The sequence below is a fragment of the Myotis yumanensis genome, unplaced genomic scaffold (assembly GCF_028538775.1).
Source record: "Myotis yumanensis isolate MYYU_CA2020_CCGP unplaced genomic scaffold, mMyoYum1.0.hap1 SCAF_14, whole genome shotgun sequence".
Taxonomy (NCBI): domain Eukaryota; kingdom Metazoa; phylum Chordata; class Mammalia; order Chiroptera; family Vespertilionidae; genus Myotis; species Myotis yumanensis.
In genome coordinates, this window is record NW_027223765.1 from 43314443 (window position 1) to 43338279 (window position 23837).

A 23837-nucleotide genomic window follows, 5' to 3' on the forward strand; every position below is an offset into this window, starting at 1 on the left:
TCTCTCTCTCTCTCTCTCTCTCTCTCTCTCTCTCTCTCTCAACAAAAATGATCTTCATGGGCCAATTTCTCCTTCTCCTCTCTCTCTCTACTAGAGTTAACCCTGACTTTGAGGACTATCTCTGCATGGGCTCAACCCCAGCTCTGCCACTTGCTAACTGTAACCTTGTGTAACCTTGGACAAGTGACTTCCCCTCTAGCATTGCCTTGCTCACATATAAAATAGTGATATAATTAACAGTATCTACTTCACAGGGTCATCATTATTTCACTTAGAGTACATGTAGGAAGTTTTTTATGGGCTATACCAGTGGTCGGCAAACCACGGCTCGCGAGCCACATGCGGCTCTTTGGCCCCTTGAGTGTGGCTCTTCCACAAAATACCACATGCGGGCGTGCATGTACAGTGCGATTGAAACTTCATGGCCCCTGCGCAGAAGTCGGTTTTCGGAAAGGAGACAGACAAAACAAGTATACAAGACGAGTGTGGATGGGAGAGTTGGAAGGGGTCGACCTCAGCGAACATACCTCAATCAGATTGAGGACGTTTTTTAGCAAATGCCAGCTTAGGAGTACCGTAATTAAGTTAATAACAATGTACCTACCTATATAGTTTAAGTTTAAAAAATTTGGCTCTCAAAAGAAATTTCAATCGTTGTACTGTTGATATTTGGCTCTGTTGACTAGAGTTTGCTGACCACTGGGCTATACTGATCATTTTTATTCTTATCAAGGAAACATACTTTAGTGACATGGGTGTGCTCAATGGGACAGTCTCATATGCTTGCCTGAGAAAGTCAGGAGCCCCAGCCTTCCTCAATCCCTTCCAGAAGCCCTACCCTGGCTGGTCCTGGGATGATGCTGTATCCACTCTCCTGGACCCTGGCTAGGTTTCTACAGAAAAGAAAGCTCACATCAAGGGCTACTCTCAGAAAGGTAAGTAAATTTGGCAAGCTCAAACTTCATGCTCACGTAAAGTTCCAAGGTAGAGTCAATTGTCCATCAAAAACTAGGTCTATCACTGCTGTGTTCCTTATTCACATTCTATATACTAGTAGATAAAAGAAATGGGTCTCTAATGATTTTCACTAGACAGTAAGGGGACAACTCTTCAAAGTCTTCTTCAGCCCTTAGCATATAAATAGGAACACAGCAGGTACCCATGTAACCCAAAATCTTTTGTTCCTTGCTCTATCACAAATGCCTACAGCATAATTTAATTTACAGTGTTCGATTTTATTTGCAATTACAAAGAAGTAAAATAGAATTAACAGAGGTGAATTGGGAATTTAAGGGCCCCAAGACAAACATGATGAACTAGAAATCCCTAATGAAAATATTTAAACATGTACCTTACTATGACACCCAACACTATGCAAACTCTTTTAAGGTAACCTATTCCGGCGGGTGAACTAGAATCTACCACCTCTAGTAATTTCTACTTGAATACATTTAGTGAATGTGGTGCAGTCTATCTATAAGTTTTCACCGTACTGATGTACACACCTTTTAACTATCCCCAAAATCCTGGCACATGTCCCCTACTTCTCAGCATAAATTGAATAGTAGTGAGCTGAAGACATGTCTCACATTACCAAAAGCTCATTCATTTCATTAAGTACTAGGAACTACTTATGCCTAATACACATGCAATATTAATGCAACACCTAAATATTCTTAGATGCCCTTGGGATTCAGAGCACGGGTAAGGAAGTGAAGTTACAATTCAGTTATGCACACTTTTTTAGGGAAAATGACAAAGTTTTCATATGCTCAAAGAGCACATGATCCCCAAAATTAAAAACCACAGGGTGAAATTTTTAAAATCTGATAAACCACATTTCATTTATTACTTGCTGCATTTAAAAATTTGAGCAATTTCTAATTGGTCATTATGTGCATTGTTCAACTTTGTAACTCGTATATTTAGTTATTTCTACTGGTTTCAGTATTCCTTGGGATCTTCTATAAATTTTATATGAATATTTCAGAAACATGCCTAGTTCTAAAAGTAGCAAATCCTAACTAGCATCATAATATCATCCATCATGGAGAACCAAGTCTAAGGGAGTTTATAAAAAGTGGAGATTTTAAGACGTCTATGGAGGATGCAATCTGACATATAAGAGAGCCACTAAGATAAGACAGCATGAATTAATCCTGGTGTTAGTGAATACCACTTCCAGAATTTCTCCATTGGGCACAATCAGTGGTAGGGGTTGACAAGGTGGGTGTGAAAATCAAGACATTCCCGAAGGCTCCTGAAGTTGCTGTTGAAATACCTAGGTATAGACAGGTGAGAGTAGCTAACTTTCTTTGATTGATCTTGGTCTTCCTAATAACTGAAATAAGGCAAGCTCCCAATTATGTGTTACACAAACATGTTTCCTAGCAATTGCTGCCCTTTCCTCCTACCCACCTACCCACAAGCTCTATTGCTAGAGATTCTACCCATCATGCCTCTTTTTCAGAGTCTCTTTCCATAGCTCTGCTGTGGGGGTTGGAGGGGTGGGAAATGGATCCCATGACTCTCTTGGCCACAGCTAACTGGACCTAGAACAGACCTGGGATTCAAGCTGGCCAATCAGATTCTTGGTTCTCTGAATTTGAAACTGAAAGAGAGCAACTCTAGGCAGACTCCAATGAGCACTTGAATAGAAAAGACACATGCTTTCCTTGAGTGGCCACTTTTTCACAAGCCACATAAAACACATAGCAAGAGAGAAAACAGAGTGAGAGACTGATTTTGTCATAATTATTATTTTCCAAATGATTTTATTCTAACCCCCTAAAACACCTACCCTACCTACCCTTAAGGTCTGAGAGGAAGTCTTATATGTTCCTAGTAAATCCCTTCTTTTCCTTCAACATGCTTGAATGGGTTTTTACTACTTGCAGTTACTATATTCTCTCTCAAACAAAAAGTAATTGAATGGATTAGTAAATGAATGAGTTGGATTCTCAAAGAGGACAAAGAGGTTTCATAGGGAAGTTGATGGGAGAGAAGGATATCAGGAATGCTGGCACCCAAGACGGGAAGATCTGACTTTGAGACACAAGATTTGGAACAACCCAAAAGACAAATCCTGAATGGGTGTGACCACCCAGTGAGGTCAGAAGCCACCTGAAGAGGAAGCTGAGAGGTGCCAGTTGAGGGACTCTTAGGCCAGGAGGCAATTTATGTGCCCTGAAGTTCCTGTGGTTGTAGGCAAAGTCAGAAAGAATTCTAACTGAATTAATGAGATCATCTTCAATAAAGTCCAATAATCCATAATAAAGAGCTTCCCCATCCTTAAAGCTCTGCTCTGTGAATCCAGTGAATTTATCAAAGTCATGACTACCTAAAGAATCTGCTGGATCTTTAATGAAGCATCCTGAGCAATAATCTCTCTCATTTCTCTGCTGTGGTTTTAATTTTCCAGTCAGTCATGAAGTTGCTTCTCCTGTCCTTCTGGACAGGTTTCCAAGATAGGAGTGTTCATTTGGCATTCTCCTCTGCTCATTTGCTTGACAAGAATGCATTTGCTCCTTCCTGCTTGCCCCGCTCTCCTCTGCTGCGCCCAGCAATGTGCTTCCTTCCTCATTCTTGCTTCCCACCCTTTCTGCGTGCCTCTCCTGAAGATATTGTAGGGCAGCACTGTGACTTCCACTCTATACCAGGCCTTCCATTTCAGCACCAAACTCTCTGGTTTTCAAGTAAATCTGTGTGTTCCCTTCAAAACAGTGAAAAGAACACAATTTTGGGGCTAAGCATACCTAGATTCAAATCCAACTATACCTAACGGTGAGACCTCAGGCAGGCCACTTAATCTCTGACTTGTTTCTCATCGATAAACAGTGATGGCACGTGTCTTGCAAGGCTGTTGTGCTCTCACACACAGAAAGCAACTAGTAAATTCCAGGCACATAGTAGGGGCTCAAAAATGCTTATTCTCTTTAAGAAAAAGAAAAGAGAAAAAAAACTTCATAGACACAGACAACAGTATGGTGATTACCAGAAGGAAAGGGAGTTAGGGAGACAAATGGTGATGGAAGGACACTTGAGGTGTTGAACACATAATACAATATACAGATGATGTCTTATAAAACTGTACACCTAAAACCTAAATAATTTTATTAACCAATGTCACCCCAACAAATTCAATAAATAAAAAATAAAATGTTTATTCTCCTCCCCTTTCAAGATCAATGTCAAGCATGGACCAAAAAAACACACCATAAAAAATAAATGACAGTATAAAGAAATAATAGGTTCATAAACAGTTTTCATTTCCTTAAAGGGTTGTTCATTTCCTTGTAAGACTGATCTCTATTTACCAAATGTCTACTTCTAAAAGAATTCAAGGTGTATGAAGATTCATGTGTGATAGTCCAAGTCAAGGTTTTGGGTTTTTTTTAAAGTCATTCACAATTAATTCCTTTCCTTAAAATCATGAAATAGGTTTTATCTTTTATGTCATTATTTTTTAATAAATGTATACATTTTTAATAATTTTTTTATTTTTCAATTACAGTTGGCATCCAATGTTATATTAGTTTTAGGTGTATAATCCAGTGATTGGACATTTATATAACTTATGTAGTGATCACCCTGACAAATCTAGTACCCATCTGACCATACATAGTTATTACAATAATATTGACTGTATTCCCTATGCTGTATTTTATATCCCTGTGACTATTCTGTAACTACCAATTTGTACTTCTTAATTCCTTCACCTTTTTCACCCATCCCTCCCAACCCCTCTCCCATCTTTTGAAATCCCAGCCCCTCAACCCACCATACATACATTTTGATTATCACTTTACAAAGTGAAAGAATTGAGTACAGGCAAACTATCAAGAAAAATGAAGATACAGTAATCATCCTATTAACTCAAAACTCCTCAGCCTTGTACCTACTGACACTCTGTCCTATTATTCATTGTAGGATGTTTGCAGCATCCCTGGTTTCCACCCAGGAGATGCCAGTAGCATATCCCACCCAGTTTCAAAAAAACAAAAATGTGTCCAGACATTGCCAAATGTTTCTTGATAGGCAAAATTGTCCCACTAATTGAGAATCACTAAGTTAATTTGACCAATATACCTGCAGTCAAACTAGACTGTACAAGCGCAACTATGGGTTTGTAAGATATAAAGTAGCTGCTCAGTCTTTACTTCTCTACAGAATATTCCTGCTAAAAAACAAAATGGCTGCATATCGCTTCCAAGATACAATCAAATGCTGGCTTCTCAAAGAAACGGGGCGGGGGGGGGGGGGGGGGGGGGGGGGAATGGCACGTGCCAGAATTCTGTTTGTCAGGCTGCCCCAGCTCTTGGCTGCATGCCCACATTCTGCCTAAAGCCTACTTCCCAAACTTCTTAAAATGCTTTCCACAGCTTTCCGAACCTGACCTTTGCAGCAGCTGTGTGTGTGTGTCTGTGTGTGTGTGTGTGTGTGTGTGTGTGTGTGTAAAATAGATTTACAATTTTCTATATTCCTGCAAAGCCAAACCACTTATTGAGTCCAAATGCCAACTGGGGATGGTGGGAATTTGCACACAGATGTCAGTGGACTCCAAAACAACAACACAAGAGCTCCACCTGCAACTAATTATAGAAACCGAAATTGCACTCTGGCCAGAAGAGGCCAGGTTCAGAACCCACCCCATCTGCTCTGGCGATAAAATCACTCTGTTACTCTTTCTCCTGTCAACATAGACTTGCTTCTTAAAATCCTCTGAGGATGTTGTCTGTAGGGAATTGTATCAGGCAGTGAATGCTTTGGGGGTGACCACTCCCTCTGCCTTCCCCTCCTGGAGCTCTGTTTCAATAAGTGTCTTTGGCACAAGTGAGTCTAAAACCTCACTGAAATATTCCACAATGTTTTCTTTGGTTGTGAGCTGTTGCTCTTCCATAGCCAAAATAAAGTGATCCAGAGAGAAAATGGAACATGGAAGTCATTTAGCTCTCCCAAGGTCCAACGTACAAGAATGTTTATTTTCCTCCCATTAGCCAAGTCTTTCGTAAGAAAACCTGGGAATAAAAATCTCTAAGGCTACTAATACAATGCACATGGCTGATCCTAGGGCTGACTGCAAGAGATTACTGAAGCAAAAACCAGCTGACATCTGTGACAAAGACGTATAGTTCACTTCAAATCATTCTCCTACACTCTGGCAAACAAAGAAATCAACTGTTGGCTCAGTGCCATCTCATCTATCTTCAGAACCAAAGGAAGTTTTTACCTCCCCATGAAAGGCATTACAATTGTGGTTTTAGTCTAAGTAGATCACTGCCTAAATCTGGACCAAAGTTTTTCCACCTTTCTGGAAAGGTAGACAAAAGCTACAATTCTCTGAAAAGCTGAAGAAGACTATGTCAAGATGAGGAAGATGGACACTTTTTTTGCTCCTTCTAAGATTCAACATTCCAAGTTATGTTATGGTGCTAAATTAGTTCATATTATCCAGTTCCAAATCCATGTGCCTATGTAACATTGGGAAAAATACACATAAGACACACACATTTCACACCAGAGTTTAAATGAAAACATATACACAGATATGACATACGATTGACTTCTTAACTTCTCAGGTCTCTTGATAGGGCTTACAAGCCCTTAAACTGTTTGGAGAAAGACAGTGACCAAGCACAGCTCAAGCCAGTGCAGCGGACATCTGTGTTTGTCCCAGAGTATCCCTTCACCCCTCATCTCAGTAACTTTGAAAACTGCTCCTCTCCCAAGGCCTGCTGTTCTAATAAGGGTCACCAGTCACAGTAATCCCTCTTCACACACCTGTCCCCATCCCTACCACATGCACTCACCAAGTCTGGAGGCAGGATATAACACAGGCAGGACCAAATCCTTCCATAAATTATCCAAGCAGGAAGTGAAGACATAGGGATCCCTTAACCCTTCCATTGTGGTACTGGCAGCCAAGACAGTCCACCACATGAAGGAGAAAATGAGGCTTGCACATAGAGGCAGACACCGAGAACTAGAGATGAAGCAATGGGGAGACCCATAATCCTGCTACAGTTTGAGGCCCTGGTTTTAGTCAACCCCAAGCTCCACACCTAAGCCTTCCGGCAATTTAATTACAGAAACTAATAAATTCCTTTTTTCTTATTCGGGCTTTGGTTAGCATTTGTGTCACTACTTTGGAATATTGCTTAATATAATTAGTAAGTAGATTTCTTCATTCTGATGTGTAAAGTCCTTTAAGATCTCATTTCACCTCCTGAAATGCACCTGTTTTATGACCAGTAACTATTATTAGTAACACTTGTCAATTAATGGTTTTCTATGTTTTATCAGTTAGGAAGGTATTGAGCTGCAAGTAACAGAATATCCAACCAACAGTGACTTAAACAATTAGGGGTTTATTTTCTCACGTGACTAGAAGTCTGGTGGCAGGCACTCCAGGTGCTGGTGCACTGCTCAGAGATAGCAGGGCACATGTATCTGTGCTCATCTCGGTCTTCCATGGTTACTATACAGATGACACAGCTGCAAACATCACATCGGCACTCAAGAAAGGAAGAAGGAGAAGGAAGCATTGCCGGTGACATTCCTTTTATCAAGAAAACAAAAGCTTTCCCAGAATCTCCATTTCCCAAAATGGTTTTATTTGAGTTTTATTTGCCACACACTTGATTATTTCACCCCCTCTCTGCTTTGGCAGGGAGTAGATTTCGCTGACCTCACTAACTTTGGCCTTGGTCATGTAACATGCTTTAGGCAACAGAATGTTAGTGGATATGATGCAAACAAAGGCTTTAAATATGTTTGTGGGGTTTGGTTGGACACCTGATGTCTTCGATCCACCATGAGAATATGAAACCTTAAGTAGCTGCTGCTGTGAGAAGACATTGTCATAACCGAAACCAACTTACAGACTAGAGCCTGGTGCCCTGAGTCCAGACCTACCCAGCTAAGTTGCAGCCAACTGGCAAATATGTGAGGGAGAGATAAATGCTTGTCTTTTTTAGCCAATTAGTTTTGGGATGGCAAGTTACACAGCATTACTGCTTAAGATAACATTTCATAGTCAAGTAAGTTTGGGAAATTACTGGCTTAAAAAAATTTAATAAACATTTTTAACTGCAAGAGTCAGAGCATTTCACATGCTGATATGTTGTATTAGTTTTGCCATAATAAAGTGCCACAAACTGGGTGGCTTAAACAACAGAAATTTATTGTCTCAGTTCTAGAGGCTAGAAGTTAGAGATCAAGAAGTCAGCAGGGTTGATTCCTTCTGAGGACTATGAGGGAAGGCTCTGTTCCAGGCCCCTCTCTTGGTGTGCAGATGACTGTCTTCAACCTGTCTCTGTATACTCTTCCCTCTGTGCATGTCTATGTCTGTGTCTAAATTCCCCTGAATTAGGGCCCACCCTAATGACCTCACTTTTACTTGGTTACCTCTGTAAAGACCCCATCTCTAAATAAAGTCACATTCTGAGTTAATGGAGATTAAGAATCCAACATATCTTTCTGGGGAGATACAATTTAACCCGTAATATACGCATTATGATTTTGTCCTTAGCATAGTCCTTAGGACAGGACTATCTGGCCTATTACATCTCAGGTTTATTTGACCAGAGAATCCTCTTTGGAAAATGCTATTTCCCCAGACACACTTTGGAAATACTGGCTTTGAGGGATGCATGGATCTCAGACAGAGTAGTGGAAGGAATGGAGCCTGGAAGAAGGCACAGGGATAAGATAGGTCTGTTTGAGCAGTGAATTTGTTTAAGTCCTACCTACAAACCTGAGCGGACCTGACACTCAAGGGCAGAGCCCTTGGTTTCACAAACGTTCAGTGCTCAAGGTGACTTGCAGTGGCATTTAACTGTCAACTGGCCCTTCACAAGACAGCTGCCTCACCACCTTCTCAACAGGAGAGAGAATGGATTCTACCACCCACTTCCAATTGGTACAACTCTTCATATCTGGACACTCACAATGAAATAAGTATTTTAAAACAGAATTGAATGACCCCTATTGAAATGACCCTGCAATTATACAAATAAGAGAGAAACTAATAATAAAGGAAATACAGAAATGTGATCTAGCTTGACCTTTTTAAGTTACACACTCAGAATGAGAATCAAGTCATATATTGCAAGTAGCTCAAAACCCCATATTAATATTGATTTAGAGTAGATTATTTCCTATTGTGTTAAGCCAGAAATAGAAATTATCACATAACCATTGCTTAAAAGCCGTAGCATTCCCCAGACGGGCTTACTTACACTTCTTAGGTTACGTTTCCCAATGACCTTGTCCCACTTCTGCACACATGAGACGGATAAATATTAAATCTAGTACAATCTCCCAGTGTGTGGTGCTATTTATATTCATGCAGATCCTTGGCTAGCCATGCACAACTTAGGGAAATGTTTAAATATTGTTTTAGGTACACCTAATTTGGAAAAAAATAATCCATTAAAAATACAAAACTAATAATTGCATAAAATATCCAAGAATCTGAAAAGTCAGTAAGTTATATGCGCCAAGCTGTAAGATATAAGTCCCTACAACTTTCTGTAAATTTATTCTCTACCATGTTTTCTCTCTCTGATCTCCATCAAACAGGTAAATAGAATGGAGCTGTCAAGAAAAAAACAACCATATAACCTTTTAAAGAAAATTGGGTCCCTTTACACCCATGTAGTTGCATTCTTCCACCCCCAACCCCACACAGGCCATTAAAATATTAAGGGGCTGTTTCAAGCGGCAGCCAAACAGCCATTCTAAATTTTTTCTCCTCACTGCTCTCCAAATCAACCTACTGGTGTGATACTGAGAGCATGGACTGTGTGTTCATTCCATTCCAAAGAATTAGCTGTCATAATATACCACCCCATGCTTCTTCCATTCAGGAAAGAACATCATGAAGCAGAAAGCATAGGGATAACTCTGCATCCATGCAATCTGGTTCATACAAACAAGCCAGATTCCAAATGCCAGTACTGTAACTCTTAGTAGTCACAAATGCATTTCTACTCGTGCAGCTCTGTGTGACTGAGAAGTAGGGCCTTGGAGAAAGCCTAGGGGTGGAGGGGCTCTGGGGCATAATATCCATCCAGAAACCTGAGTAGCATCATCCCTTGGCACAGGAGAAATTTTGTCACAGCCACCTACCACTGGCTCCAAGGTTTCAAACAGTCCAGTGTTTCTTGTAACACAGGAAGGGCATGCAACATCCTCCCTTAGATCTGGAGTTGGGTTCAGCTCCCTTGGAAAGAACCACCACGACTTCAAAATCTACTGCGAAAGAACTGATGAGTGGGAACCCTCAACAACACTGTGCATAAAGATAAAAGGTCTATGCTAATGAGTATTAAATTCACAGAACTATTAATACCATAAACATGAGCATTCTAGCTTTCTCACCTTCACTCAGTAATGGACCTGCCTCCCATTTCTATTCACATAGTGCAATTCACATTGTCTTAGGTCATCTGAATTTCAGTTACTAAAGTTCCAATTATCCAAATACCCTCTGGTAGAACTGTTTGATTGTTACAGATTTAAAAAAAACAAACATAATCACATGTCCCCTTCTCTTTTACATTCTTTTCTCCCACGCAGAAACTGTATCCATGTCTTTTCCTCTAAAGGGAAATTATAGTAAGTGATAGTAAATGGTAGAAATTCTAAGCAGAACAAAAACCATTTCTAGGAAAAACAAAGTCCTAATTAAGAATGAAAGTACTAAGTAAACTAAATCACATTCTTAATCATTCTATCAAAACTACAGGTGCTCCTCAACTTACACTAGGGTTACATCCTGATAAACCCGTCATAAGTTGAAAATATCACAATCTGAACATGCATCTCATATACCTAACCTACCGAACATCATAGCTTAGCACAGCCTACCTTAAACATGCTCAGAACACTTACAATAGCCTACAGCTGAGCAAAAGCACCAAACACAGGAGCGCACAGTAGAGTATCAGTTACGACTGCAGGGCTGACTGTGAGCTGTAGCTCACCGCCACTGCCCAGCATCACAGCAGAGCATGATCCCACATACTGGTAGCCCAAGAAAAGATCAAAATTCTAAGTACACCTTCTACTGAATACATATTGCTTTTGCACCATCATACAGTCAAAAAACATGAGTTGAAACATCATAAGTCAGGGACAGTCTGTAGTCATTTTTTTACATCTAATCTATATGAAGTATGATTTTCCTATTATAGCAAGATTCTACTTACTGGCCAGTGATTCTATAGGAAGGTAGTGAACATAAAGTTACGATTTAGACGTTGACGCGAAATAAACCAAAGCTTAAAATTGCAGCTCTGCCAATTATCAGCTGTATGAACTTGGGCAAACTGCTTATTCTCTCTACATTTATTTTTCATCTGTAAAATGAGACAAAGTCTAGCACCTACCTCAGATGACTGATGCAAATACTAAATAAAATAAGGTACACAAAGCTCTAAGCACAATGCCTAACACATAATGGCCCCCAACAGATGTCTGCTGGTAGCAGCAGCAGTAATAATAGAAACAGCAGCAGCAGCAGCAGTCTGCATTGTTCCCCAAACTTTATTTCATCTAGCTCTACTTTTTGACAAACATAAAAATCCCACTGGTAGAAATTTCTAGTGCTCCTTCATATCTAACTCTCCTTCCTGGAAAGAGGAGAGGACAACACCTCCCAGCCCCTTGCAATTGTGTCTCTTCCAATCCAAGGAATTGAGAAGCCAATATGCCATTTCCAGGCGCTCTCGCTCTCCTGTAACCGTGTACCAAGATGCAGAAAGCCTGGATCTGGAGTCACTGCCTGGAGGAGAGCTACTTGACCTGCTTCATACTTCAGGTGAATACAAAATAAATCTCTGATGTGTTAAGCCACTGAGATTTGAAGCTTGATTGTTATTGCATCAGGATCTACCCTATCGTGACCAATAGGTACTCATATACCCCTAAAAGGGATCCTGACAGACTTCCCAAGAGGGGAAGGAGGGGCACATCAATGTTTTTTTAAGTAACTTGCTTTTTGGCAATCTTAATATTCTTTACTTTGTAATACTACCTCATATTGCAAGTAAATTGACTTTTCAAACTCTCCATGTTTCTTCCTCCTTTTATATTTAACCTAAAAAATAATTATTATATTATACTTATATTTAATATACAGATTAATACTGGGGCTTTCACTGGGTCTATGTTACACAGTCCTATCTCACCCACAGCACCCAAGGTAGCCTCTGATCATATAGGTTCCAGAACAAGGAAGGGGTAATGGGAACAGCCTCAACCCTTCACTTGTTTCCAGCTTAGGGTAACGTGGGATAGTTAAACAGAATTATGAACATCACCTAGTTTAAACTGAACTAACCATCATGAAATGAACAAGGGGTTTATGTGTTTTTTACTGCCCGGCTGGTGTGGTTCAGTGGTTTAGTGTTGACCTATGAACCAGGAGGTCATGGTTCAATTCCTGGTCAGGCACATGCCTGGGCTGTGGGCTCGATCCCTAGTACGGGGTGTGCAGGAGGCAGCCAATCAATGGTTCTCTCTCATCAGTGATGTCTTTATCTCTCCCTCCCTCTCTGAAATCAATAAAATATATTTTTTAAATGTTTTTACTAGGAGTCAAATGTTTCTTTGTGTCATTAAAATTTACCTCAATATACTATTTATTTTACTTTGCCTTTTCCATACTTAATTTTTGTGAATGTCATAGAAGACAATATATTAACATAGTAGCACATCATGCAATTGATAAATAAATATACGTGTGTAGGTGGGAAATCTATGCTCACAAACATTTAATGATTAAAGCATAAAATAGAAGTTTAGATATCAGCTTTCAATTTTGCCACTACATGCATTATTCCTAAACTTCTGTAACCATTTCCCAAAACAACTAAATAAGGAAATAAACCAGCATCGGACTGGGAAACACTCACAGCTGGAACAGGTTCACAGGATTTGCATGAACTAGCAAAGTCAGAAAAAAATATAAATAACAGTGAAGAGCATTAATTTGAATTAGGAGTAAAGGACAGGCTTTCTGTTCCAACTGAAAATCACATTTGCACATCTGAAAACTAGCAGACTGTCAGATAACCAAAGGGATAAGATGATTGCTTTCCACACTCAGAACGAACAGCAGATTCTCCGACAGATTAGAAATGCTTCTATGGGTACTTGGACTCCACAGGCTGGAAGCCAGGGAAACAGACAGGAGGGTCCACAATGACCCTAAGAAAGGCAGAGCACTACCTTAAGCCAACATAAAGATCACTCATCGGAGAATCACGAGTTTAGCCAAATTTAAATTATCTCAAATATCTGGAAACTTTTTTAGCCAAATGGCATAGCATCACCTATTCCACATCTCTTAGCACTTATCTCACTACTAAGAAAAGGTGAGTCTGATTCCAAAACCCTTATGAAAATAGCATCATATAAATGAGCCTCACAGAACAGGTAGGATATGAAAATCAAGACTGGCTTGAATTAAAAGGGAAGAGGTAGGGAGAGGAGGTGTTGTGACGTCCTCCAGTATAAGATAATGGAAAGAGCAAAGTTATGGAGGTGGGAAACCCTGAATATGTACAGGTATTACCACGTGGTGGTTCTGGTAGCCTAGGAGATGTGGAGGGAGGTGGTATGAGATAATCCTGGAAAGGCTAGTCAGGCTTTCCAATGGAGGGCTCAGCCACAGAAGTAGACTTCATTCTGGAGGGAATGAATAATTATGGAGGGCTTTAAAGCAGGGGAATGGCATAAGTGCAGGTAGATGCTGGGAAAACTAATCTTGCTATGACATGGAAGAGGGATCAAAGAGAAGTCTGAAGGTGGCTTGCACATAGTATGTGGTTAATATTGAATGGATGGGGCAAAAATGTGTTGTGTTTCTCTAACATATCAAGCCCATTCTACCCAACACCACTTATCTAATTTTGTTCAGTTCGATATTTAGAAAACAAACTCCACTCATTCTAGTGCTGATACTTCAAAAAAAAATAAATTCACTGGTCAGATGTGGTCCTCTAAATGTTGCTATTAAAGTGTCTACTCTTGCCCTGCCAGAGTGGTTCAGTGGTTGAGCGTCAGGACACATGCCCAGGTAGCGGGTTCAATACCCAGTGGGGAGCATGCAGAAGGCAGCCAATCAATGATTCTCTCTCATCATTGATGTTTCTAACTCTCTCTCCTTCTCCCTTCCTCTCTGAAATCAATACAAATATTTTTTAAATGTCTACTCTTGCAAAAATTAACACTTTCCTCTTCTATTCAAAGGAAGTACATCTGAGTTGCTGTTGTAACTGCTGAAAAAGAAAACAAAATTAACCAAGTCTCAAAGTTAGACAATGAAAACTGATCCTCCCTCTTCCACAACAGTGTGAAAAGGTCATTGGAAAATAAGGAGGTCACAAGCTGAATCTCATATTTCCTATGCCCTCTTGTAGTCTCCAAGTCAAACACATATTAAGTCGGAGCTCGTTTGATAATGCCGAACTTTCTTCTGCAAAGCAAAACACTGAGATGAGCCATAACCTACCTGATTTTCTTCATGGGAAACCCTCATCTGCTCCTTGAGGACAGACATCCGGGCTGCTTCTTCTTTCCTCAAAACTCTCTCCTTCTTGAGCTCGGGACTCCAGAAGGTCTTGATACTGTTCATGGAAGACCCCAACTTGCTGTCCTTGATGTCTAGCTCTTTCCGAAGGAGTTCATTCTCTCTCTGCAGTTCCTTGAGCTGGGCTTGAAGGTCTAACATTGTGCTGTCCCTTACCTGCCTCAACATGGAGGGGACCTGGTGGTGGTGATGATGGGATGAGCTGGTCAGACCTATATGTTGATCTGTGTAAGAAAGGACATCTGTGTGGGAAAGTCCAGCAGAAGCAATATTGGGACTACTCCCCATGGCTGTGACGCGACCTCCATATACAGCTCTATTTGTGGCCCTTCCCAGAGTCATGGTGCCCTTTGGGTAAGTTGTCGAAGCCACCCCTTCATGATCACTCAGATACATGGGTCCAGACGTAGCATAGGCTGCATTAAGGGACTGGATATTCTCCATGGACAGAGTCTTGCCCGCTCCTCCACCTCCCCCACTACTTGTTCTTCGGTGGCCCAAACGAGGAGACCTTGGCAAACGAGGAGATCTGGAAGGGCTCCCTTCCAGATTGGTGATTGTTCTTGCACTTCCATACATTTTTCTTCTATTATGAGGTGCGACTAAAGAGAAGAAATGCTATACTAAGTTGAGGATAAAGCCAAAATGTTCACTGTTGGCCAGATTTTTCACTGCATTCCGCTCATAGTCTGTACCAGAAAATTACTCCAATCAGAGATCTGAAAAATGAGAAAAAGGATCATCAAAAACAAACTTCTTTAGAAATGTCATTATAATTTCATTATGTTTTTAAATATACAGACAACCAAGATGTCTTCCAGTAGGTGAATACATAAATAAACTGTGATACATTCAGATAATGGAATATTATTCAATGCTAAAGAGAAATGAGCTATCAAATCATGAAAAGACATGGAGGAAATTTAAATGTATATTACTAAGTGAAAGAAGGCAATATGAAAAGGCTACATAATGTATGATTCCACCAAAAGACATACTAGAAAAGGAAAAAATATGGAGACAGTGAAAGAATCAGTAGTTGCTATGGGTTAGGATCAGTGGTTGCTGGGAGAGGGATGAATAGGTGGAACACAGAGGATTTCTAAGGCAGTGAAACTACCCTGTTTGATACCATCATGGTGGATACATTTCTTTATACATTTGTCTAAACCTATAGAATGTACAACACCAAGAGTGAGCCCTAATGTAAAATATGGGCTTTGGATGATTATGATGTATTAATGTAGGTTCACTGTTTGTAATAAATGTACCACTCTGGTGCAGGATTGACAACCGGGAGACTGTGTATATGTCGAGGCAAGAGCTCAATGGGAACTCTGTTCTATTTTGCTGTGAACCTTAAACCACTCTAAAAAATAAACTCTATTAAAATAGATAGATATCAATGGTGCTAATGATAGATGAACAATAGGTAGGTAGGTAGGTAGGTAGGTAGGTAGATAAACAGATAGATAGACCCATGTTCATTTAAAAAGAAAAGGGACCCCAAAATCTTACTTACTACATCTAAACATTTTGTAAATTCTCCCCATCCTGCTCCCAAGCAAGGTCAAAATTTCTCAGCACAAAAAAACACTAATTTTTCCTTAGGAAAATGAAGCTCTGCATTTTGGGTTGTGTTAAGTGACAGTTAGGACCTCCAGAAAATTGACCATAGGATATTTCATCACAGAGACCTGAGTTATAAAATCCCCTGTCCTGGGGACATGACCCCTCTACACAAATGGCTTGACAGTGACTCTGAGAAGCTGTTGCTTCCTAAGATGTCAAATAATAGTCAATCATGTTGTTACCTCCACTCTTATACCCACTACAGACATCACTAATCCATCACAGTCCTCTTTTCCATTAGGTTCAGAACTGTTCTCAATACAGCACTCTAGATGGTTTACCATCAATCAACTGGCATCGATATATGATTTAGAACCTATCGGCCATCTTGGAAAAAGAGGTTGCTCAACTAATATAGGTGGCTCCCTACATATCGCCAGATCTTAGTGCTATCATCAGAGATGACAGCCCTGTCTCTTTCCCGGTTCACGTACATCTTTCAGACTGGCCTTTGGGGGTTTGGGGACTTCTTTTGCATTTCTGCTCATCTAAATATTCATATTAACCATTCCACACCTGTACAGAAATGGCACAGAACAGTGCACCATGTTAGAGTCCTTGGTTCCATAACCCCTAGAGAAAAGTAGTAGAAGCTCCGTGTCACCATAACTAAAGTACTTTGGTACAGATTTTACGCAGCCAGGGCTACAAACTGTGATTGTCCAGTCAGTGCTGGCATCCAGATGGCCTTAACAGGAAGCATCACGGCCTCCTGCTCTTTCTCTCAGGGTGTGTTTGGTATACTTTTCTTCAGCTATAGAATAGTAAGAGCACAGATTCTGGAAAGGGCCAAAGTGAGGTTCAACTCTCCAACAACTGACTAGCTGAGTGACCTTAGGCAAATTATTTAACTGTTATGAGTTTCCTTTCTCCAATCAATAAAATATGGGTAATTTCATCTAACTCATAGTATCCTAAGAAAAAGATGATGTTTATAAACCACCTAGTTTGGTGCCTAGCAATAATTTTTGTTGGTAGTGTCAATAAATACATTAATTGTATTATACAGGGCACCTTTTATTTTTACCTGCTTATCATTTATTCCTCCTCCACCCCCACTTTCTGGTAACACTGTCTCTATTTTCCTTAGAGAAATTGTCCCCAACCCTCTACTCACACAGTCATTAAGTTATATAAGGCTGATTCCCTCTACTCCACCCTGAATAGGGTTGGAGTGAGAATATGAACCAGGCCTGGCCACTCATCATAGTCCATCACCCAAACATGGCCACTGGTTTAAGATGGACATGTGGCCCACATTGGTCCAAAAGACTCCATACCATCATTTTAGATGAAACAATTAGGAAAAATAAGCTCTTTTTCAGCTGGAATTACTTGCTTTGAAGATGGAACTTCTGAGTACTACCATGTAAAAAGGGCTTCCCTGAGACTGAAGCTAAGGCAAAAAAAGTCAGAGCCAAACTTTTAATAGTGTGAACTCAGGCCAGGTGACATCACTTGATATCAGTCATTGAAACTATATCCATCCCTAGCCATTTTAGTTACATATGCCAGGCAGACTGACTGCATTAATGGCCCCAATTCCTGTATCTGTCCCCTTGGCAGTGCCCTCACAATCTGACCCTGGGTTCTGTTGCATGACTTGCTTTGGTCAATAAGTAGATAACAAATGTGAAGAAGTGGAGGCCTGAAATAGCACTTGTATATTTACTCTCTTGCTCGTTTTCTTCTGCCATAGGAATTAGAACATGCCCAGTCTAGCCTGATAGAAAATAAAAACATAAAGCAGGACAGTGTGTCCTAGACAATAGCCAGCCCCAAGACATCTGAGCAAGCCCAGCTAAGATCAGCAGAGGTGCCTAGCCAACCAGCAACTGACTACAGATGCAGGAGCAAGTCCAGCTAATAGCCACTCAACTCCATACACTCATGGACTAAACAAATGCTTCTTAGTATGTCACTGATGTTTTGTGGTCGGCTGTTTTGCAACATTACTGGTTAAACAGGTAACTGATATATTCACCCATAAAATTTCTACATTCAGTTCTAGTTGGGGTATCTGTGACTTGTACCCGAAAAAGTCCTACGTATCATATGAAGAAATATTTTCCATAATTGCTTCTGCTTTCCCTAAAAATTCCCTACAAAGAATTATATGCCTGTCTCTAACTAAAGAACTTAGTTTCAAATGTTTATATTGCTCAGAGCTTAATTATGTTTTACTTGATAATAAACAAAAATCATTTTATATCTAAGATTTTTGCAGAAATAACCTGTTTTGGTTTTTTTTAAGAATAAATCAATAGTTCTAACCATTGGAATTCAGTTTACATAAATGATGTGAGACAAACGGTGAAATAATGTGATCATTACATGAATATTTAATGAGATGAAAAGATGTTCATGCCATAATGGGGGGGGGGGGCAAAGAACAGACTACAAAACATTTCTATGGTTTACTCAAACTTTTGTAAGACACATGCACACACACTAACAGAAGATTGAAACAACACACATTAAAATGTTAACAGTGGTGGGAATCCAAGTGGCTTTCATTTTTTCCTTTTGTTTACTTGCATGTTCTAAATTTTCTATCTATATATATAAAAGGTAAGCGACCAAACGACTGATCAACCAAATGGTCAACCAGTTGTTATGATGTGCACTGACCACCAGGGGGCAGATGCTCAACACAGGAGCTGCTCCCTGGTGATCAGTGCACTCCCACAGCCAACCTCCTGAGGCTGGCCAACCTCCCACAATCCCTCCCCCAGGCCTGCCAACCTCCCACAGCCCTGATCACCTGGATTGCTGGCCAGGCCAAGGGACCCCACCCGTGCATGATTTTGTGCACTGGGCCTCTAGCAGTATATAAAGATTTTTCTATTGTCTTTTTATTCTCTATTTCATGTATTTCTGCTCTGAACTTTGTTATTTTCTGCCTTTAGTAACTTTGGGCTTTGTTTGTTCTTCTTTCCCTTGTTCAAAAATAGCCAATGATAAGGGTTTTTTGTTGTTGTTGTTACACAGCAAAGAACTGAAATAGTCACTTAATGTTTCATTGAAAGGTTATCTAATCATTTTTTGACCAATCACCTATTATTGAACACAGGTTATTTTTAATGGAAATATCATAATTAATATTCTGATTGATAAAACTCTATATACATCTCTTATTACTTCCCTAGGATAAAGGTCTAGGGGTAGAATTATAAGATAGAAATTTAAAGGTTCTTAATACCCACTATCAAAATTCCCCCAAGAAATGTTGAAATAATTTACACTTACACCCTTACTGTTGGCTATTTTTCCTTCACTGCCTTTACTCTTTACTCTCAATATATCTTGGAAGCCACCAGCTTCTTTTGAGGCTACTAAAAATCCCTAAATTACCCAAATCATGACCACAGCTCTGTATGTTCAGTAAATACACCTTAATCAGGAATACCAATACTGTGCTAACCAGCTCTGCTTTGGGCCAGTGCTTCTGCAATAGTGTGGCCAATGTTCAGGTAAACAAGGCTAATGGGGATTTGTTTGTACACCAAGACTTCAAGGCACTAATGTGTACTGTGACTATTCCAAAATTGAGTATACAATGTAGCTTTTTCCAAATTTATTTGAGAAAAGAACTCTTTTCCCTTCAAATACCTGAAAACTTTTCCCTAACCATTCGAACTTATTTATTTAATTAACATTTTTTAAGCATTAGCTTAATTCCCAGTATTGAATGCTGAGGATAAAGTGGCTGAGACAGACACAGGTCCTGCCTATGGGAAGTTTAACCATGAGGACAGACTTTATCAGAGTTTTCTTCATCACAAATCTTACATGGTTTGAAGGGAAGGTAATTACAGGAACTGGGCATTGCTTTAAAGACAGGGACATAAAATTGACAAAAAATTGACAAAAAAGAATCAGAATTGAGCTCTAACAGAGAAATAGAGAAGACCAAAATGATGACTGGTTGGAATTTAGCCTTACTAGGACAAGAAATAAATATAATTTTGTATTTATTTTTCAAACACCCCATATGGAAGCCAGAACGTCAAAAGGAACACAAGTGAGTCATCGGCAATCTGTGTGTCTAAGAGATGAGGAAACAGGTTGATGTTGCTTACTCCAACATCCCACCAGACAAGAGGTATTATGGACAATTCCACAGAATTTAGCAAATCAAATAAGAATTAACTCATGAGAACATTAAAATGGTAACAGAATAACTTCTTCACCACTATACATGTGCTTCTTAACAGTAAATTATAATTAGCAACCTAGGCCCAACACTTTACTTATTAGAGGTAGTCTCTTCTACCAAATTTACAAAGAGTGGGGGATTGTTTACCAGAACAATTTCACCTGTAAAGCACAAAGAGTTGATGTGGTTTTCACAGATGGGGTAAAGGCCAGTTGATGTCCCATTGGCGTGGCTCAGTGGTTGAGCGTCGACCTATGAACCAAGAGGTCGCAATTCGATTCCCAGTCAGGGCACATGTCCAGGTTGTAGGCTTGATCTCCAGTGGGGGTCATGCAGGAGGCAGCCAATCAATGATTCTCTCTCATCATTGATGTTTCTATGTCTCTCTCCCTCTCCAATCCTCTCTGAAATCAATAAAAAGATGAAAAATTAAAAGGCCAGTTGTCATGGTAAGCCAAAGGTGAGTCCCCATGGCTGTCGTGTCCCAAATCTCATGATTCCTACTTGTTCTACTGAGTAACCCACAGCCCCTCCCCCTGCCCCAGCTGTGTTTAGTTGCCTGCTATAGTTTTAGGCACTTGTTTTGACACCCAGGCTTTTTTGGTTGTCGTCTTCTAATTCTCGTCTATCCTGACATTTTTTTTTTAGTTCTGTAAAATGAATCCCTGAGACACAGCAAAAAGATCAACTTTATTCAGCAATCAATAATGCAATAATGCCTTCTATTTCCTATTACTGACTTCAAGAAAACCATTTCTGAGCTTTTCCCACCTATAAACACATTGCAGGACATTAGGTAGCAGTTAAGATCATACTGTTTTAAATATTATTATGAAGCCAAGATAAGCTCAATCATTGGGCATTCTTGTAAACTCTTAAAAACACCTGCTTTCTTATGTATTTGTGATGTACAGTCCTAAGAAGGATAAGTCATTAGTAAGACCAACCTGTACACAGAAACAGAAATGTGCTGCTGAGAATGACCTCAAAGAAATTAATTTGCGCAACACCTTTCCCTTTAAAAGCACCTCATGAATAAAATTCCAAGTCCAAGAATAAGTTCCATTTAAAGCGACAAAACAAAATAAAATCAAAGACGGTTTTATGAACCTATAAGAATACTTCCTCTAATTGAATATGGATTCATAAATAAAACATACACGCATCCACTCACTCTCTTAAATGGCTTAAGAACTCAAACTGTAAGCTCAGAGGGAAAGAAGGTAGAGAGAGACTTGATTCCTCTCTACCTCAGGCACCTCAGACTATCATGGTCTGGAATAGTCTATTTTAAGACAAAAACATTTCCTGCTATGTGCTCTAAATTAGGTTAAGTTTATTTCCACATATCTCAGTCTCAGTCCATCACCTGAGCCCTGCTGACAGGCCATGTGAGCTGAGATCATCAGTATCTCCCAAGATTTAGATCAACTTAAAATATTCTCTCTTTTTTTTTTCCTTACTGGCATCCTTAACTTTTTTTAAAAGTTTTGTGTAACAGACTCCAGTTAATTCTAAAACCATTCCCAGAGAAGACATGGTGCTGAACAGATCTCAAGTAAGAACTGGCTGAGTAGAAGCCAGATGCTGCCACCAGATGTGTTGTATCGGACTAGCCCAGTGCTCTTTAGAATTTTGATATACAGTGGGGCCTTGACTTACAAGTGTCCCGACTAACGAGTTTTTTGAGATACCAGCTGTCTCTCGGCTGATTTTTTGCATTGAGTTGATAGAGTAATTTGAGTTAAGGAGCTCCTTAATGAGCTCCTTAACGAGCTCAGTCTCAGAACGAATTAAACTCGTAAGTCAAGGCCCCACTGTAGTTGCCAACATAGATACGGACATCTCACATTAAAATCCAGATTCTAGCTCCTGAAAACCTGACAATGTCAGGCCTACTTCCCTACCTGGCAAAGACTGGTGAGAGCCAACCGGCAGTTGCCCCTTCAAGAGAGAACATGAACCCTCCAGTCCCCTCCTCTCCTGTTACCTTACATTCAGTCTCACTTTCTCATACTTGCTCCTTTAGGCATTTAATTTTACTACTTCTACCCTTATAAAAGAACTTAGATAAGAATTCATTCTCCTCACCACCCACTTCAAGTCCATTACCAAATCCTACCAATTCTACCTCCAAACTTCTCAACCTGTTCCCTTGTTTTCTGCTTCTACTTATCACTACCCAATTGCACTGGCATGACTTCCTTAAGCTATCCCTTACCCTCCTAAAGCATGGTCACTCCTCTAATCATCCTCCTCTATTCCTCACACATCAACAAAACTATTGTAAGGTAACAATTCTGATCACAAAATATCTCCCCTTACCCACTTAAAACTGTCTAGTACTTCCCAGTGCTCTATGGACAAAGATCAAACTCCTTCCCATGGCCAGAGGCCCTACAAGATCTGGCCAACAGTTCCAGCCCCTCTCCTGCCACTCTCTCCTTCACTGACTCAGCCCAGGTTTTCTTTCTGTTGCTCAGATGCATCCAGTCACTTCCTGTCCCAAAGCCTTCTCTCTGCAGGGCTGATTCCAGTCATCCTTTAGAATCTAAACGGACCACCGGCTGCCGACCGCTGGTTTAGATCACAGCATCAACAGTACACCTCCAAGGTCTATCACATCTCAGCTATGTTCTTTCAAAGCATAATGCCTTTTTTCATGGCATGAATGTATTTTTTTTAATAAGAGAATCTGACTTCATCTGCCCTACAAGGGTCTTCAGAGTGGTTCTCTGATTTAGACGACAAAGGGGTGACCAGGTAGCCTGCGTCCTCTGGTGAAGGTGTAAGAAAATCTATTGTAACCTGATCAAGGCTGCCTTTCCTCAGATCTTTGGTTTGAAAAATGGAAAGCCATGAAGGAGAGGAATTGATATGCACAAAGGATTCTGGAGCCTTCAGGGAGGGAACACTGACACCCAGTCACGATGCCCAGGGTTCACGGTGAGATCTGTGGGAGGAGATGAATATGGTTGCTAATAAGACTAAAGTTTCCAGAAACAAAGTAAATACTTCAAAATAAGAGGAAGTCCAGGCTGGTGACTGGGACTCAAGACAAGTATCCTAGGTGCCTCAGAGAAGCTTGTATGTACAGAGCATGTGAGTGAGGCAGGAAGCTAATAGAGGCCCACCATGCTGTGCAATAGGCACAACGTGTGCACGGGCTGTAACTCATAAGGAGGACCATGTGTCCTAGCAGGGTTCCCCACAAGCAGACGCTAGATGAGTGTTTAGGTCAGTGATGGCGAACCTATGACACGCGTGTCAGAGGTGACACGCGTGTCAGAGGTGACACGCGAACTCATTTTTTTGGTTGTTTTTTCTTTGTTAAATGGCATTTAAATATATAAAATAAATATCAAAAATATAAGTCTTTGTTTTACTATCGTTGCAAATATCAAAAAATTTCTATATGTGACACGGCAACAGAGTTAAGTTAGGGTT

At 40.2% G+C, this 23837-nt stretch overlaps 1 protein-coding gene across 5 annotated transcripts in view; it reads right to left on the reverse strand.

The window, feature by feature from the left end:
- The window catches only part of ERC2 (ELKS/RAB6-interacting/CAST family member 2), an 882521-nt gene that overhangs the window by 836715 nt on the left and 21969 nt on the right, over positions 1-23837 (reverse strand). For all 5 annotated transcript variants that reach the window (XM_070390793.1, XM_070390792.1, XM_070390791.1 and 2 more), the window contains exon 2: positions 14522-15318. In XM_070390793.1, coding sequence (XP_070246894.1) covers positions 14522-15178 — 657 coding nt within the window. In that variant the 5' untranslated portion in view covers positions 15179-15318. The remainder of the gene's footprint in view (positions 1-14521; positions 15319-23837) is intronic.